The sequence below is a fragment of the Xenopus laevis genome, chromosome 5S, assembly GCF_017654675.1.
Source record: "Xenopus laevis strain J_2021 chromosome 5S, Xenopus_laevis_v10.1, whole genome shotgun sequence".
In the NCBI taxonomy this organism is placed as follows: Eukaryota; Metazoa; Chordata; class Amphibia; order Anura; family Pipidae; genus Xenopus; species Xenopus laevis.
Genome location: NC_054380.1, coordinates 1,063,303 through 1,081,091, shown reverse-complemented (window position 1 = coordinate 1,081,091; position 17,789 = coordinate 1,063,303). Strand labels below are relative to the sequence as shown.

The 17,789-nt window shown below is 39.8% G+C and overlaps 1 protein-coding gene and 1 long non-coding RNA gene across 2 annotated transcripts; one reads left to right on the top strand and one right to left on the bottom strand.

Moving 5' to 3' along the window:
- Nucleotides 1–1,091: 1,091 nt before the first annotated feature.
- On the bottom strand, nucleotides 1,092–4,334 carry LOC108717619. Its single transcript, XR_001935880.2, has 3 exons — nucleotides 4,285–4,334; nucleotides 1,754–1,826; nucleotides 1,092–1,348 (listed from the first exon to the last, which is right to left on the bottom strand). It is a non-coding gene; the product is annotated as an uncharacterized LOC108717619 (long non-coding RNA).
- Nucleotides 4,335–4,710: 376 nt separating this feature from the next.
- cct4.S (chaperonin containing TCP1 subunit 4 S homeolog) lies at nucleotides 4,711–14,685 on the top strand. Its single transcript, NM_001090029.1, is given in 14 exon segments — nucleotides 4,711–4,897; nucleotides 7,479–7,531; nucleotides 7,613–7,702; nucleotides 9,079–9,187; nucleotides 9,296–9,438; nucleotides 9,723–9,844; nucleotides 10,070–10,202; nucleotides 11,100–11,239; nucleotides 11,529–11,625; nucleotides 11,917–12,027; nucleotides 12,109–12,239; nucleotides 13,788–14,022; nucleotides 14,107–14,220; nucleotides 14,541–14,685. Coding segments are annotated over 14 exon segments (1,626 nt in total). The 5' UTR covers nucleotides 4,711–4,764; the 3' UTR covers nucleotides 14,556–14,685.
- Nucleotides 14,686–17,789: the final 3,104 nt, after the last annotated feature.

Sequence of the window (17,789 nt, the reverse complement as noted above, 5' to 3'; positions counted from 1 at the left end):
ACATAAGGGTTTGGATTAAATTGAAAATCAAAAACCGGAGGTCTTTTGTGTCAGCGAACCTTCACAAATAAGGTGTAAATTTAGTAATTTAGAATAAAAATTATAACTTGGACACAAAAAAAGATTTTCATACGAAACCAAAACCATATATAATTCTCTAAGGTTGATGAATTTTACTGTTTACTGTTTACTGAATGTTAAACACCTTGTTTGATTTAATGAGTGATGTCATTTCCTAAATACTCCTTTTAAAAAGCCGTTAGAAGTTTCTGTGAATTTATGCCTATGACTACGTATCGTTTAGATACGAAATGCGTCAGGATGCAATGGTTTTAATGTATTTGAAATAAAGCTGAATTTTACCTACCACAAGAGGCTTCCGGAGTGCTCGCCAATTTTCTTCATACAAAATATGTTGTGTCTCCTCTAATGGGCTCAGTTTTGTGCTAGTAACATAGTCCACATCTGACTTCACATCAAGCAAGTCAAAAATGTTCTACTTTCCATCTACTTTTGGACTTGTTCAGTTTCACAATGGCAATATATATAAGTACTTTCAATAAATGCATTCAGGAGACTTGGGAATGTGGGCATTGAAGTGACATCTTGGATGTGCAGAGTGGAAAGTGAAAGTAATTGCCCGTCCAACCTCTATGTCTAAGGTATAGAGTAGGGGAAGGTAATAAATGATTGACAGCTGAGATCTAAAAGCATTTATAACAGGAATAGACATTTTAATACAAAAAAAAGGTCCCCTTTAATAATTAAAAAAAAACAAAATAAAATATGAAGACCAATTGCAAATAGTCTTTGTATGCTCTACAACATAACAACAGTTAATTTAAAGGTGAACAACCCCTTAACTCAGCTGCCTGGCTCATATATGGGGCAAATAAAGACCTGCCCAAATGATATAGGGGTAAAAGGTTAGTCAGATATCCATAGGGCAGGTTTGAAAATCCTGTTGGGAAAGGATTGCATTAACTGGTCTATTCACTCCTCATCAGATCTGCCCAATAGAAATCAGGACAATTTGGCCCACGTGTGGGGAAAATCCACTTATGTAGCACAGAAAATAAATAATATGTAAGGTGGCTCAATTAAAGTGTTTATTAGTGCAAAATAATCACAGCAAACAACATCAAACCCATTGTATGAGATGATATTAAAATCAAAAGGCAGTGTCTTCCCTCTATCAGTATAACCAATGGCTCTCCCTCCTGACGGGTTTCACCCCATTAGCTGCTTCATTACACGACTTTAACCAACAGCTAAAAACTGGATTGACCATGTTTCTGTTTCTGTGCTATTAATAAATAATACAGGACACCATGTTGTTTTGTGGGACCTGTGAAAAACAAAATGAAATAAAGAGATCGTGTGATGGCGTTTGGTTTAGAAATTGAGGTTTAGGGGCCAGAGAATTGTCCTCTGATGTTTCTCAGGTCAATTTAATTTGACAAATACAAGAATCCTCTGCACTCAACCCATTATCAATATATCTAATACGTTGAGTTTAATTAGAGCAGTGTCACATGACATTCCCAATTTGAACAGTAGCCAATTGGCTGAAATAAACATCAAATAGTGCTGCTGATTCAAATTCATATAAACTACTGATATGTTAGAAAACAAGGCAATAACCAGGCCTGGATTTGTGGCTACAAAGGCTCAGGTCTAGGGAGGCAGAATTGTAGGGGAGGCATAGTGAGATGCACTAGGGATGTTCAGATGTAAGTATACCTGTACTCACGGGTGGGGCATGAAGGCAGATGGCGGGAGCTAGGACCATGTGGCCTCAGGGAGTCGCTGGGGGAAATCCGGCCCTGGAAATAAACGGATTGTGTCAGTATAATCCATTGTGGCATCTCAGGTCTTACTGATTAAATACACAGGGGAGAAGTAGATCAGCACAGTCGCTGCAGGGATGGACTGGCCCATCAAGTAAAAGGGGGGAATCCCTCATCTATTATGTGTTGTCACTAGTGTTGTGTGTGTTGTCACTAGTGTTGTGTGTGTTGTCACTAGTGCTGTGTGTGTTGTCACTAGTGCTGTGTGTGTTGTCACTAGTGTTGTGTGTGTTGTCACTAGTGTTGTGTGTGTTGTCACTAGTGTTGTGTGTGTTGTCACTAGTGCTGTGTGTGTGTTGTCACTAGTGTTGTGTGTGTTGTCACTAGTGTTGTGTGTGTTGTCACTAGTGTTGTGTGTGTTGTCACTAGTGTTGTGTGTGTTGTCACTAGTGTTGTGTGTGTTGTCACTAGTGCTGTGTGTGTTGTCACTAGTGTTGTGTGTGTTGTCACTAGTGCTGTGTGTGTTGTCACTAGTGTTGTGTGTGTTGTCACTAGTGTTGTGTGTGTTGTCACTAGTGCTGTGTGTGTTGTCACTAGTGTGTGTGTTGTCACTAGTGTTGTGTGTGTTGTCACTAGTGCTGTGTGTATTGTCACTAGTGTAGTGTGTGTTGTCACTAGTGTTGTGTGTGTTGTCACTAGTGCTGTGTGTGTTGTCACTAGTGTAGTGTGTGTTGTCACTAGTGCTGTGTGTGTTGTCACTAGTGCTGTGTGTGTTGTCACTAGTGTTGTGTGTGTTGTCACTAGTGCTGTGTGTGTTGTCACTAGTGTAGTGTGTGTTGTCACTAGTGCTGTGTGTGTTGTCACTAGTGCTGTGTGTGTTGTCACTAGTGTTGTGTGTGTTGTCACTAGTGTTGTGTGTGTTGTCACTAGTGTTGTGTGTGTTGTCACTAGTGTTGTGTGTGTTGTCACTAGTGTTGTGTGTGTTGTCACTAGTGTTGTGTGTGTTGTCACTAGTGCTGTGTGTGTTGTCACTAGTGTTGTGTGTGTTGTCACTAGTGTTGTGGAGGTGAAGAAAAACTCAACCCACACCCAACCCTGACATGGTATTGTACAACTACACCCGACCCCTAATGCTTGCTCACAGTTCAACATCACTAGCTGTCACATCCCCATTATTCCTCTCTGGGCACAGGTGAAAATCAAAGGCTGGGAAAAGACCGGAGGGGAAGCTGAAGAAGAAGGGGATTTGACTGAAAAGAGCAGAACATGTAGAAAGGGGAGAAGAGAGCAGAAAGGACGAATAAAAAGAGAAGAGAGAATGGCATTTGGTTTCCTTGGAAATCAGTCAGTCTTTTCTTTCCCTAATGTGCCGAGCCTGTGTCTCCCAGTGCATTTTGTCATTGGAAAACATGTTTTTTTCAAAATGAATCAGTTAATAGTGCTGCTCCAGCAGAATTCTGCACTGAAATCCATTTCTCAAAAGAGCAAACAGATTTTTTTATATTCAATTCTAAAATCTGACATGGGGCTAGACATTTTGTCAATTTCCCAGCTGCCCCCAGTCATGTGTCTTGTGCCTGCACTTTAGGAGAGAAATGCTTTCTGGCAGGCTGCTGTTTTTCCTTCTCAATGTAACTGAATGTGTCTCAGTGGGACATGGGTTTTACTATTGAGTGTTGTTCTTAGATCTACCAGGCAGCTGTTATCTTGTGTTAGGGAGCTGTTATCTGGTTACCTTCCCATTGTTCTTTTGTTTGGCTGCTGGGGGGGGAGGGAGGGGTGATATCAGTCCAACTTGCAGTACAGCAGTAAAGAGTGACTGAAGTTTATCAAAGCACAAGTCACATGACTGGGGGCAGCTGGGAAACTGACAATATGTCTAGCCCCATGTCAGATTTCAAAATTGAATATAAAAAAAACTGTTTGCTCTTTTGAGAAACAAATTTCAGTGCAGAATTCTGCGGGAGCAGCACTATTAACTGTTTTGGAAAAAAAAAAAATTCCCATGACAATATCCCTTTAAGTATTTGCACATTTTAAGGCAATTTCAGACAATTTTGAGGCAAAAATCTGCTGGCCACCATAATGTCTAGAGGTTGAGCTGTTTTACCAATATTTATTTTAATTGTATTAAATTAGGGACCCTACACCTCCTGGCCCACCCCCTGCACATATTGGCTACTGTTAAATTGTCTCTTGGCTACAGTTGGTTTTGTAGTGACTTTGTCTGGGTTTGAAAATTAACCCTGAAACAGAACAGAAAGGGGCTGGTTAAACATACCTCCCAACTTTTTGGAAGTAAAAAGAGGGATAAAAAAATTTTTTCCACACGGAGCGCTGCAATTTTTTGACCACACCCCTTTCTATGGCCACACCCCCTAATTACCATGTTTGTTTTACAAAATTTGGCAGGTTATGAAAGTTTGAAAATATTTCTCCTTATCTAAACTGTGTTTTTGTTTCTCAAAATTGTTACAAAGTATCTTATTTGCACCTGTTAGCTGTTCTGGGCTCTCTGCTAAAAGCCAATTAAGTGAGAAACTTTGTTTCTTTTTCTGGCTGTTCAGTGCAGAGAAAAGAGGGACTTTCCAGTACAAATGAGGGACTGCGGGTTGAGCTGTCAAAAGAGGGACTGTCCCTCCGAAAAAGGGACAGTTGGGAGGTAGAGTCATTAGAGACACAGAGTCATCAGAGAGTGAGGTACAATTAGCCGCCACTAGTTCATGTATAAAGTCACACAATTGATTATAAATGAAAGGCCGCCTGGTGTCGCGTATAGACAAAAGCCTGACAGGCGCGAGCAGTGGCGCTAAATACGTCACGCCGGTAGTGACGTCAGTAAGTCCCGCCTCCCACCGGCGTTTTGTTCTGGAAGCTTCAGGCGCCGGCGTGTGTCAGTCAGAGTATCCGCTGCCATCCTCCCTTGTACAAGGACACTTCCATCAGCTGCCGCCGCCCGAACCGAGCAGTAACAATGCCCGATAGTTCTGCGCCCAAAGCTGTCGCCTCAGTGGCCGGAGGGAGCGGCGCGGGGAAGAAGAAAGGAGCCTATCAGGACAGGGACAAACCGGCGCAGATTCGCTTCAGTAACATCTCCGCGGGCAAAGGTGAGACGAGAATATTATGGGCCGCACAAGTAACTCTCCTGAGGGATAGGCCGCGCCCTGTCACTGTCAAGCCTTTATACCCGGCATGCACTTGTGTATTGTACAGATTGTACCCAGAATGCACCTGTGTATTGTACAGATTGTACCCAGAATGCACCTGTGTATTGTACAGATTGTACCCAGAATGCACCTGTGTATTGTACAGATTGTACCCAGAATGCACTTGGGTAAAGATGAAGGCGTCTTGTCTGCTGCACATGTCGGTCACGTGTGTGTCTCCAGGTGCCAGTTATGGAGCGTTTGGCGCAGATTCTTTGTTGTGACTCTTTGCTCCATGACCCCCACTAGAACTCCCAGCAGCCTCTGTAGTCATTGTTAGGTCTCAGCCCCCCCTATAGTATTGAGCCTACAGCCTCTTATATCCACACAGTGTCAGTCACGGGCTTAAAGGAGAACTAAACCCCAAAAATGAATATGGCTAGAAATGTCCTATTTTCTATAGTGAACTTATTGCAGGAGGCTAAAGTTTGAGCTTGTCAATAGCAGCAATGATCCAGGACTTCAAACTTGTCACAGGGGGTCACCATCTTGGAAAGTGTCTGTGACACTCACATGCTCAGTGGGCTCTGATTGGCTGTTGAGAAGCTAAGCTTAGGGCTCGTCACTAATTATCCAGCAGCAGAAAATGAGCTTCCCTGGCTGTAATATAAGCTGATGCTACAGGTTTGCTGATTATTCAATTCTGATGCTAATTGCACTGGTTTCTGTGCTGCCATGTAGTAATTATGTGTATTAATTACTAATCAGCCTTATATTGTGACATTTCTATTCTATGTGTACTGTATATTGTGAGTGGCTCCCTAAGCTCAGTAAGTGACAGCAGCACAGAGCATGTGAATCAGCAGAAAAGAAGATGGGGAGCTACTGGGGCATCTTTGGAGACACAGATCTTTACTGCTAAAGGGCTGTGGCTGCTTTGGGCTGGTACAGAAGCACAAAACATTATGTACAGCATTTCTACTTACTTCTTTAGTTAGGCTTTACTTCTCCTTTAATAGGCTTGTCCAACCCAAGATTCTCCAGCCACTCACCTCACAGATTCCTCCATCATTCAGCAGCACTGTATACTCCCCCCCATCACAGATCCATATACTGTCACTTAAGGGTTAATAAAGGGTGTTGGCTCAGGAGGTCACTTGCTGTGGTTGAAATGGGACATTTGTGATATAAAGAGAACAAGTAACGTACAGTGAAGATGTTGGGAGTCATTTGCAGCTCACGTTATGTCCTTATTAGGGAATGAGCAGGGGGTGGGGCTTGTAGGGCTTCCTTCTCAACATTTATGTTTCTGCAGAAGGAAGATTTCTGGCTTCACTTGTCCCTGGGAAGTCTGATTGTTCTCAGTGATGATCCTGTGTGTTAGTAAATTACACTTTAGTTATGTCCACACTGTGTATTTTATCTGTTCTCTTTGCACAGGGACAGGGCACACTCAGACGTTGGTGCAGCTCTGATATTGCCCATGTGGGATGTGATATTGTCCCACTGTTCTCCCATAAATCTCATTAGTCTGAGATATATATATATATAAACATGATCATACATTTGTTATATGGGTGTAAGCTTATGAACTATTCCATTAAACAGGAACATTTTTCAGGGGTAAGGGGGCTTAGCTTTCTGGTTTCATACATAAAGGGGACACGGAACTAATGGAGTTTATACAATTGGTTATAAATAAATAATTAAGATAAATAACGTTTGGTAATGAAGCTTGTGTCTGCAATGAGTGAAAATAGCTGATGTGTTAAAGTCCTGTGCTGGTCACACACACCAGTTACTACACAACTGCTGCAGCAATGTCGGTCTATTTGAGGAGGATTATTACAGCAACAACAACACAAATATCAGGGTAAATTAAGTCTTGCTTCATAGCGGAACCCAGGAGTGCCCTTACTTTACTAATGTGACGGCTATTTTTAAGCGCAGATTTATCAAAATCAAATGTCATTTTTTTTTTCTTCCATGATTCAAATGTTTATTTGCACCCAAACTCACATATTCGAGTCATATTTTCGAAAATACAAATGTCTGTGTTAACAAATTTGATTGTAAAAATTCGACCAATTCAAGTTTTGGGGACATAAATTGCATCAACAGTCATTTTTCATGCAAGTTTTTGACATTTGGATAAGGTAGGAAAACCTTTACACAACTCTTGATAAATTCTTGATAAATTTGTCCCTAAATGATATTGTCCCATTATGATCTACATCTATAAAAGCATTATTACCATTCTGTTCCATGGGAAATGTTACTGATTTATGGGAACATGTATATTGCTTTATTTAACTGTTTCTTATGTAACTGTAACATAATAAATATGTGAATGAAATAGGGGGGTGTTTGCTGACAGTGTATTGAGATCTACTGATCCCCAATTAAAGGTCTCCTGGTAGATCCCATCTACATCTCCTGTACACTATAACATACATACACTTCAGGGAGCACTTGTACAACAACAAAAGTAACCTAAAAGATTTGTCACTTGTTTAATTGTGATTATTATTATTCTCTGCAGCGGTGGCTGATGCCGTCAGGACCAGTCTGGGACCAAAGGGAATGGACAAAATGGTAAGTGCGCAATGTAAGTCACATGATTGTGTATGTGTCTAACTGATTGGCTCTTCATGTTGTTCACTTTTTTACCTTTAGATTCAGGATGGAAAAGGAGATGTGACTATTACAAATGATGGTGCAACTATTCTGAAACAGATGCAGGTTCTGCACCCAGCAGCCAAAATGGTAAGAAACACTTAAGGCTAAAATCAGCCTGATTCCTACATATTCCTTCCACTGCTATCTAATCAGTTCTACGTCTCCTATCCATTAGCTGCTACAGAAAGTTGGTTCACCTTTAAGTTAACTTAATGTTATAGAATGGCCAATTCAAAGTTACTTTTCAATTGATCTTCACTCTTTATTTCTTTTTTATATATATTTTTTTAATTATTTGCCTTTTCTGACTCTTTCCAGCTTTCAAATGGGGGGTCACCGACTCCATCTAAAAACAAATGCTCTGTAAGGCTACAAATGTATTGTTATTGCTTCTTTTTATTCCTCATCTTTCTATTCAGGCCTCTCCTATTCATATTCCAGTCTCTTATTCAAATCAATTCATGGTTGCTAGGGGAATTTGAACCTTAGCAACCAAATTACTAAGATTGCAAACTGGAGAGCTGCTGAATAAAAAGCTAAATAACTTAAACACAAATAATAAAATAAAAAAATTAAAAAAATTGCAAATTGTCTCGAATATCACTTTCTATATCATACTTAAAGTTAACTCGAACCTTATGTAAAATTGATGAGGAGGCTTTTCTAAGCACTTTTGCGATGTACAGTTATTTATTTTTCTTTTAATTGCAAGATATTAAGGGATACATGTACTGTTACTATGAATGAATTTTGTTCCAACAGCGCCACCTACTGGTCATTTTCCCACCAGTCTGACCAGCAAGTAGTCAAGGAAGTTGTCAGGAGAAAGAAAGAGGCTGATGTTCTTCTGCTTAGGAATAAAATTAGAAACCTTTCTCACATCTTTCCTAAGCAGAAGAACATCAGCCTCTTTCTTTCTCCTGACAACTTCCTTGACTACTTGGTGGTCAGACTGGTGGGAAACTGACCAGCAGGTGGCGCTGTTGTAACAAAATTCATTCATATTAACAATACATGTATCCCTTAATATCTTGGAATTAAAAGAAAATAAATAATGAATGTACATTGCAGAAGTGCTTAGAATAGTCCCCTCATCAATTTTACATTCACTTATTTTTAAGGTTTACCTATTCTTTAACTTATCGGTCACACTGGGCTGGGGATGGCACGGTCATTCTATAAACTAGAGCACTATTGGCATCTGTACTCCTGTGTATAGAACTTGATTATATTGCTGTTCTGGAACTCTATGCACTGATATACGGACACTAAATTGTCTGTATTTTTTAAAATTAATTTGCCATAAAAAATAAATGCTGCCTGTGGGCCTGGGTCAGGTCCCGTGTTGCTACTTAACTTGGTCCTTTTATTTTCATCTGAAATAATTTAGTGTTATTCAGTGTGTGGAACGTAACATACTTTTTTTTTTTTTTTAACTTACTGTAACTTCTATTTATTTCCAGCTTGTTGAGTTATCTAAAGCTCAAGACATTGAAGCAGGAGATGGAACAACGTCCGTTGTAGTTATTGCTGGAGCCCTGCTCGATGCATGTGCCAAGCTGCTGCAGAAAGGTACTTGGATTGTTTTGCTATTTGCTTCTTAATGTAAATATTTCATAAACTGTTGTGTGTTTTGCTTGTACAACTTCCTCCAGTATTATAAATATTGCCTCTTTCCAGGAATCCATCCCACCACCATTTCAGAATCCTTCCAGTTGGCCTCAGAAAAGGCTATAGAAGTTCTCACTAGTATGTCCCAGTCTGTTGAATTAAGTGACCAAGATACACTACTAAACAGTGCAACAACCTCCCTGAACTCAAAGGTGTGTTTCATATTCGTTTATCAACTGCTTCTTTCAATAATTTGTTCCACTATAGATGTAAGTAATCATACACAAGAGCCACAAATATTCTGTAAATGATCTCCTTATAAGCAGTGCCTCGTAATGTCATTTCTGTCACATGATGCGCTGAACTTGTGTATTCCTTGGTGACCCATAGTATCCTTATCTTACAATAGGGGATACATTAATCACTTTATAATCTATAAATAAATTACTTGTTTGATGTAATTGTTGCTACAAGATGTACTTTTGCTTTCTGTAAGGTTGTGTCCCAGTACTCAAGTTTACTTGCTCCAATGAGTGTGGATGCCGTAATGAAGGTTATTGATCCGCAGACGGCCAACAGTGTGGATCTTAGAGATATCAAAATTGTCAAGAAACTTGGGTGAGTAATTAAGTCTATATATACACACACACACACACACACACACACACACACACACACACACACACACACACACACACCATATTTTGAGAAAACAATAACATCATATAAAGTCTCTCTTTTAACACCTGCCAGCGCCATTGCGCTGAATTCTATGGTTTGTCTCCTTTTTGATTTACTTAACATTTCACTGACATTGTTGTTTTTGACCACAACCTTTTTTAGAGGAACCATTGATGATTGTGAATTGGTTGATGGCCTTGTCCTCACTCAGAAAGTTGCAAATACTGGAGTAACCCGGGTTGAGAAAGCCAAGATTGGGCTGATTCAGTTCTGTTTGTCGGCACCAAAAACTGATGTAAGTGTCTTATGTGACATGTTTCAGTCTGTGACTCAGTAAATGTAGGAAAACTCTGAAACTGCGCTGTTTGGTTATTTATCCTTTACAAGAAATACCAGTTCATAATTAGAAATGTGAAAACCAGTCATAAATCTGAACAGTAGTAACACTGCTAAGAAACAAAGCGCCACACAATTTACTGGTAAAAGGGGTGGTTCATCTTTCAGTTAATATTTAATATGTTCTAGAATAGCTAATTCTAAGCAACTTTTCAATTAGTCATTATTTTTAATGGTTTTGAAAAATAATTTGCCGCCTTCTGACTTTTCCAGCTTTTACATGGCTGCCACTGACCCCCATCTGTAAAACAAATATCTGTAAGGCTACAATTTTATTATTGTTGCTACTTTTTTTTATTCAGGCCCTCTCCTATTCATATTCCAGTCTCTCATTCAAATCAATGCATGGTTGCTAGGTGACCTTAGCAACCAGATTGCTGAAATTGCAAACTGGAGAGCTGCTGAATAAAAAGCTAAATAACACAAAAAATGAAAACCAATTGCAAATTGTCTGAATATCACTTTAAGTGCAGTGAGGGCATTTGAAGATCAAAATCCCTGCTACTTGCTATTGGTTGCTTGCTTTAGATGTTGGTGAGAAGTGATCTGTGGTGAGCAGCTGGTGTTCTTGTCCCTGATGGTCCAATTAAATGCCTCGCATTTGTATTTCATATTAATATCTACCCTGATTTAAGTGTTTGGCAGTGAACTCTGACTCAGGGAGGCTTTTCATTTTGGGGGGTTCTCACCTATATCTTGTAAAAAGCGCAGGTCGCAAAGCTATGCAGAAACCAGGATCATTATACAATTGCCTTTTAGTCTTGTAGAAATAAAAATGAATTCTTTTAATTTACAGATGGACAATCAGATTGTGGTTTCAGACTATGCTCAGATGGACAGAGTTCTGCGCGAGGAACGAACTTACATCCTTAACCTGGTGAAACAAATCAAGAAAGCGGGTTGCAATGTTCTTCTCATTCAGAAGTCGATTTTAAGGTAGTTGCTAAGACGAGACCGTAAACTAACCTTTCCTGTGTCTGTATCACTTGTATAAAATTCCATTCCTATGAATAGAACGGCAAAGATGCATTACGCTATTGAAATCATTATTTAGGCTCTCTGAGCTCTGCTACACAACTCTGAATGGTTGTGTGTGTGCTCTGGTGTGGTGCTTTGTGTCTTATCTAAACAACTGCACCCTGATTGTAATAAGTTGTTAATGACATTGCTTTAATGTAAAAAGAAAATACTGAACAATTGTGGTGTCCTCTCTTTTGCTTATCAGGGATGCTCTAAGTGATCTCGCTTTACACTTTCTGAATAAGATGAAAATAATGGTGGTGAAAGAGATTGAGAGAGAAGATATTGAATTCATATGTAAGGTACGTTTGTTAAAATCTATGAGCCCAATGTAAGATCAAACCCATGCACTGGTATTAAGAGATTACTGATGCATTTAACAGACACTGAGAGACAACACAATCGCAGTTCACTGTATATTGACTTTTTGCTTCAGAGAGAATAATAACCATCACATTTCTCTGTCCTAATGAACCAAAACTCAAGCCCACTGTGACAGGAACACTCACCATGAGTTAAACGACCATTATATGTTTCTATGTGTTGAAGAAGGGTTAATGCTCCCACTTGTAACTTTTTTCTTTCTCCAATAGACAATAGGAACCAAACCAGTTGCACACATAGACCAGTTTACAGCTGATATGCTGGCATCCGCTGAACTTGCTGAAGAAGTTAGTCTGAATGGTTCTGGGAAACTAGTTAAGGTAAAGCTTTGTTTACTTTGGTGTTGTTGGTTAACTTCTCATAATCCAGTGTGTGTGATGATTGTGGTTTTGTTATTCTAGATAACTGGTTGTGCCAACCCTGGTAAAACTGTTACAATAGTAGTGCGCGGTTCCAACAAATTGGTCATTGAGGAAGCCGAGCGTTCCATTCATGATGCCCTGTGCGTTATACGCTGCTTAGTCAAGAAGAGGTACGATTGTCACCTGACTTTTCAACTGTTCCCTGTTTGAGTCTTCACATGTATCTAGTGCTGCTACTCTGCTATTGCTCTGCATGAAACTGAAACCAGAGCTCCTATGGCAGTGGCACATGTTTTGTCTCCTGCGTTAAATCTCAGATGACAAAAAGAACCTTCTGTAGGAAAGTGTTCTCATCGCTGACATTCAATGAAAGTAATCCTGTGGATATGCAGCAGTGAACATTTGTGCACGATTCCTTTGACTGAAATGTTTACAGCAATGACGATGCTTTGCTACAAATTCCCATTCATCTGTTGTTCTCTTACTTCTATAAGTTGGTAAATAACAGAATCCTCTAGATTTGTTAATGGATGAAGTAAGGACAAAGGTAGCGCATGGTTTGCCCCAGCAGCAGTACAAGGTTAATATGTGCGTATGTTTTACATAACTGCCTTTTTTGGTTTAAATCCATTATGAAGTCCAAACTTTTGCCCAGGGCTCCCCATAGCTCATAAGAAGGTTACGTATTGGTGTATGAGCCATTCAGACATACATTTAATAATATCTAGGGCAGCACACTCACATTTCTATGGGAATAAACCGAAACGCTTCTCAGGCTGACGACACACACTCATCTTGTAGGAAAATATCTTGACTCCCTGCCACAACTTATTGCAGAACTTTCAGGTGTTTCTCATCCACGTCAGCTGGAGTTGGCAGGCACCATCAATCCTAGTTCAGCTTTACTGGCACGTTACACAATGAAATCATTTTTGTTGTTGGAAAGCTGCGATGAGTCAAAGCCTATTGATAAAGCCCGATTAAAGGGATTCTGACATGATTTTTATGATGTAGTTTTTATTTCTAAATGACACTGTTTACACTGCAAATAATTCACTGTACAATATAAAATGTCATTCCTGAAGCAGCAAGTGTATTTAGTTGTAATATTGGTGCGTAGGTGCATCTCAGCTCATTTTGCCTGGTCATGTGATTTCAGAAAGAGCCAGCACTTTAGGATGGAACTGCTTTCTGGCAGCCTGTTGTTTCTCCTACTCAATGTAACTGAATGTGTCTCAGTGAGACCTGGATTTTACTATTGAGTGTTGTTCTTAGATCTACCAGGCAGCTGTTATCTTGTGTTAGGGAGCTGCTATCTGGTTACCTTCCCATTGTTCTGTTGTGAGGCTGATATCAGTCCAACTTGCAGTAAAGAGAGACTGAAGTTTATTAGAGCACAAGTCACATGACTTGGGGCAGCTGGGAAACTGACAATATGTCTAGCCCCATGTCAGATTTCAGAATTAAATATAAAAAAAATCTGTTTGCTCTTTTGAAAAATGGATTTCAGTGTAGAATTCTGCTGGAGCACTTTTCACTTTTAAATTTTTTTCCCATGACAGTATCCCTTTAAGTTTGAAGTGCCTCCAACCATTGCTCCTTCTGTTTTTATCAGTACTCCTTGTGCCAGGTGATGTTAGTGTTAAAAGCTAAATGTTGCAGGTATTTATTTGTATGATCGGTCCTGTTGAAATGTGATGATGTTTTGCATTTATTAGAGCTCTGATTGCTGGAGGTGGTGCCCCTGAGATTGAACTCTCCCTGCGTTTGAATGAATATGCCCGAGCACTGAGCGGCATGGAGTCCTACTGTATTCGAGCCTTTGCAGATGCCTTGGAGATTATTCCTTTCACACTGGCTGAAAATGCTGGACTCAACCCCATATCAACTGTAACAGAACTGAGAAACAGACATGCGCAGGGTGAAAAAACTGCCGGAATCAACGTCAGAAAGGTGAAATAATTTGCAGGTGCAGCTGACTCTGCCCCCTCATTATCTGCTTTTGTTTTTTACTTGGAATTTCTTTTACTTCTGCAGGGAGGAATTTCCAATATTTTGGAAGAACTTGTTGTCCAGCCCTTGTTGGTATCTATCAGCTCTCTAACGCTGGCTACAGAGACTGTGCGCAGTATTCTTAAGATTGATGATGTGGTTGGTATCCCTTTAAGGTTTTTGCATGATCATCAGAATACTTTACACTAATCCCACTAATCTGTGATATATTGGGAAGCGGGAATTACTGGAGTATTGTATGTAACTGTTAGACTGTGCCATCAGTTAAACTTCAGACAGTTGCATTTAGCATTACCGCAAACTTGAAGTATCACACACTCACAAATCCTCTTGTTTTGCACTAGGTAATTTGGGTTCACTTAGAATTCTTTTGATATTGTGGCATCAAATAATGTGTTGTTATTGTAATGCACGGTTCTGTTTCAGTCAATCATCTCCCATATTGTAATCTTTTCTAGGTGAACACTCGATAAACTCCGCAATGAATTGCTGTTTGGCTTTTTTGAAAAACTGAGCTAAGGAAACCACGGTGGAGATCAAAGCTGGCTGCGTTGTTCAACTACTTGTCAGCACTTAATTTAATAAAATTGTGACTGTAATGACTCCATTTATTTCATTTTTAATTTAGGGTCTAAAACTGTTACAATCCCCTGGCGTAGCCTGCAGTATTGGCAAACTGGATTTTAAAGTGTTTCATGGGTAGCCAATGCCTTTTGTATATTCTCTTAGTCTCTCTCTTTCTCTCTCTCTCTCTCTCTCTCTCTCTCTCTCTCTCTCTCTCTCTGGTGTTGGTACAATTGTAGTGATCTCTTCAATCTCTTGTCGCACATTTTATGGACAGATGCAAATTAGTGTCTGTAATTAGATGCAAAGTATCTGTTCTGACCATTTAGCACATAGTTGTTTGTGCTGAAATATGGATGGGACACCCGTAGCTGATTTTACCGTATATACTCTAGTATAAGCCGTCCTTAGTATAAGCCGAGGTACCTAATTTTACCTCCAAAAACTGGGAAAGCTTATTGACTCGAGTATAAGCCGAGGGTGAGAAATGCAGCAGCTCCTGGTAAGTTTCAATCAAAAAATTGAGGGTTTCTGCTCCCATAGGAGGTGCCGACATCTCGTTTTTGGATGCCGGAGACTATTCTTAGGCGCAGGCGACTATTCTTACACGCCGGCGACCGTTTTTGCGCTTGACCCAATTATAAGCCGAGGTAGAGTTTTTCAGCATATTTAGGGGGCTGATAAACTCGGCTTATACTTGAGTATATACGGTACATTTCATTTAGCCTGTCCTGTCAACTCATCAGTCCCCAAACAACAGGGTTTAAGTTGGAGGGGGCTTTTTAACTGCTTGGGACCTGTGGTGTTTTTTGGATAAGGGGAATGTCAGTTAGATCACCTTAAGTCTATTGAACATGATTTAAACATGAAATAAAGCCAATAGACTGATTTTGCTTCCAATAAGGAGTAATTATATCTTAGTTGGGATCAAGTACAAGCGACTGTTTTATTATTACACAGAAAAAGGAAATCCGTTTTTAAAAGTTTGAATTTCTTGATGACTGGTTGCCAAATCAGGGATCCCACACTGTAATAGGGAAGGGGACATTGTTAGCATTCTACTCTAGACTATAATATAGTCCCAAATCAGTGATGTGGTGCTCTATCTGCAAGCTCTGTTGCACAGGACCGCCTCATTAGACAATAAGAATCATGGAAAAATCTATAAGGTCTAATTTTTATATTTTCACATGTTACCAGGACACTTATCCAGAATTTGTAGCATGTACTGGGATGCAGTATTAAAAACGGGACAATGGTGGGAATAGCAGAATGTATGAGTCTGAAGTTGCTGCTTCTATTCCTGATTAACCTAATGCTGCCGTCCTGCAAGATAATCATATGTCCGACTTGTACATTTCACTCTGCACTTTCCAAAAACCATCTTCTCAAAAATGCTTGGAATCTATTTGACTTTGCAAGTTTCGGGAAAACCAAGGGAAAGGCCGCTTTACAAGGCAAACAAATAGCCCGAGGTTCCACCTGTAAAGTCCAAGCGAATATTATAAACTGGTTATATTACCCTCCCAGTTCACTGCAATTGAATTGGGGCATTTGGGTTTAGTCTGAGATAAATTGTTCCATTTCAATGAGCACGATGTAAAACGACTCTATCCAAGAAAAAACACACGGTGCAAGTTTTAATGAAATCAAACGAATTGATTCAACATGGAGTTCTAGACTTTGATGAATATGCAATATTGTTGTACTGGAAAGCTATTCTGTAGTTTTATAAGAGCAAGGGAGAAACCATTGAAACAACATTGACCGAATTTTCAATTTGCCTTTCAGCCCTATAGTTTTCTTACAGTTCTGTTGTTTGATTCCCCTATTGACTTGGCAGCAACATTTTATTTATAGCCTCTATAAATTGGATTTTCCTCCAAGCATTTTAAGCTAAAAGATCTCTAGTCTTGCCTTTTCTGAGCCCAGTGATAGTGCTTGGTATATTACAAAACATCTGTTATTGCCAGTAAGCAATTTTGTGCATACGCTTTATTAGCGTCTTGAGAAAAGCTTTTGTCCAAAAAAGTGCCTCTTGGCCATGTATTTTACTGGCGGATATTTATGCTGACATCTGTTTAGCATAGGTTTCCCCAGTAAAATACACATATCATATGTCTATAGCAACCCTGATCAAGACTAGGGGTTGTTCTATCTACAATTTACGTTACATTTTTACCAGTTTTTTTCAAAACACATCAGTTAATAGTGCTGCTCCAGCAGAATTCTGCACTGAAATCCATTTCTCAAAAGAGCAAACAGATTTTTTTATAATCAATTTTGAAAGCTGACATGGGGCTAGACATTTTTTCAATTTCCCAGCTGCCCCCAGTCATGTGACTTGTGGCTGCACTTTAGGAGAGAAATGCTTTCTGGCAGGCTGCTGTTTTTCCTTCTCAATGTAACTGAAGGAGTCTCAGTGGGACCTGGATTTTACTATTGAGTGTTGTTCTTGGATCTACCAGGCAGTTGTTATCTGGTTACCTTCCCATTGTTCTGTTGTTTGGCTGCTGGGGGGAGGGGGTGGTATCAGTCCAACTTACAGTACAGCAGTAAAGAGTGACTGAAGTTTATCAGAGCACAAGTCACATGACTGGGGGCAGCTGGGAAATTGACAAAATGTCTAGCCCCATGTCAGATTTCAAAATTGAATATAAAAAGATCTGTTTGCTCTTTTGAGAAATGGATTTCAGTGCAGAATTCTGCTGGAGCAGTATCAATTTAAGTATTTTAAACCATAGGTGATCAGTGGAGTTTGCTGTAACTTTAAACCCTGACCCATTATACTGCTCTGCTGTGTCATTGCTTTATACATAAGCTTCTGTAACTTTGTACTACACACCCCCTATTATCACTGGGCCTAGAATAACAGCACCCCCTGTTTCTCCCTTAGGGCAGCCTGTTCTTCAGTATAAAACTTGGTCTATAAGTGGCCCTGGTTAATCCATGAGATGTTGCCGGGTACTTGCTGTGCAACAACCTCAAAGTAAACAATTGTGTCTCTTCATTGTTCTGGGATGTGCAATGAGCTTTATCACTCAGGGTTCCATTCTCTTGGGGTTCCTTTATACAGGTAAATGGTGTCCGGAATGCGGAACCAGAAGGTATAAACTTGTTGGGTAAGACTTTTATCATGTTTT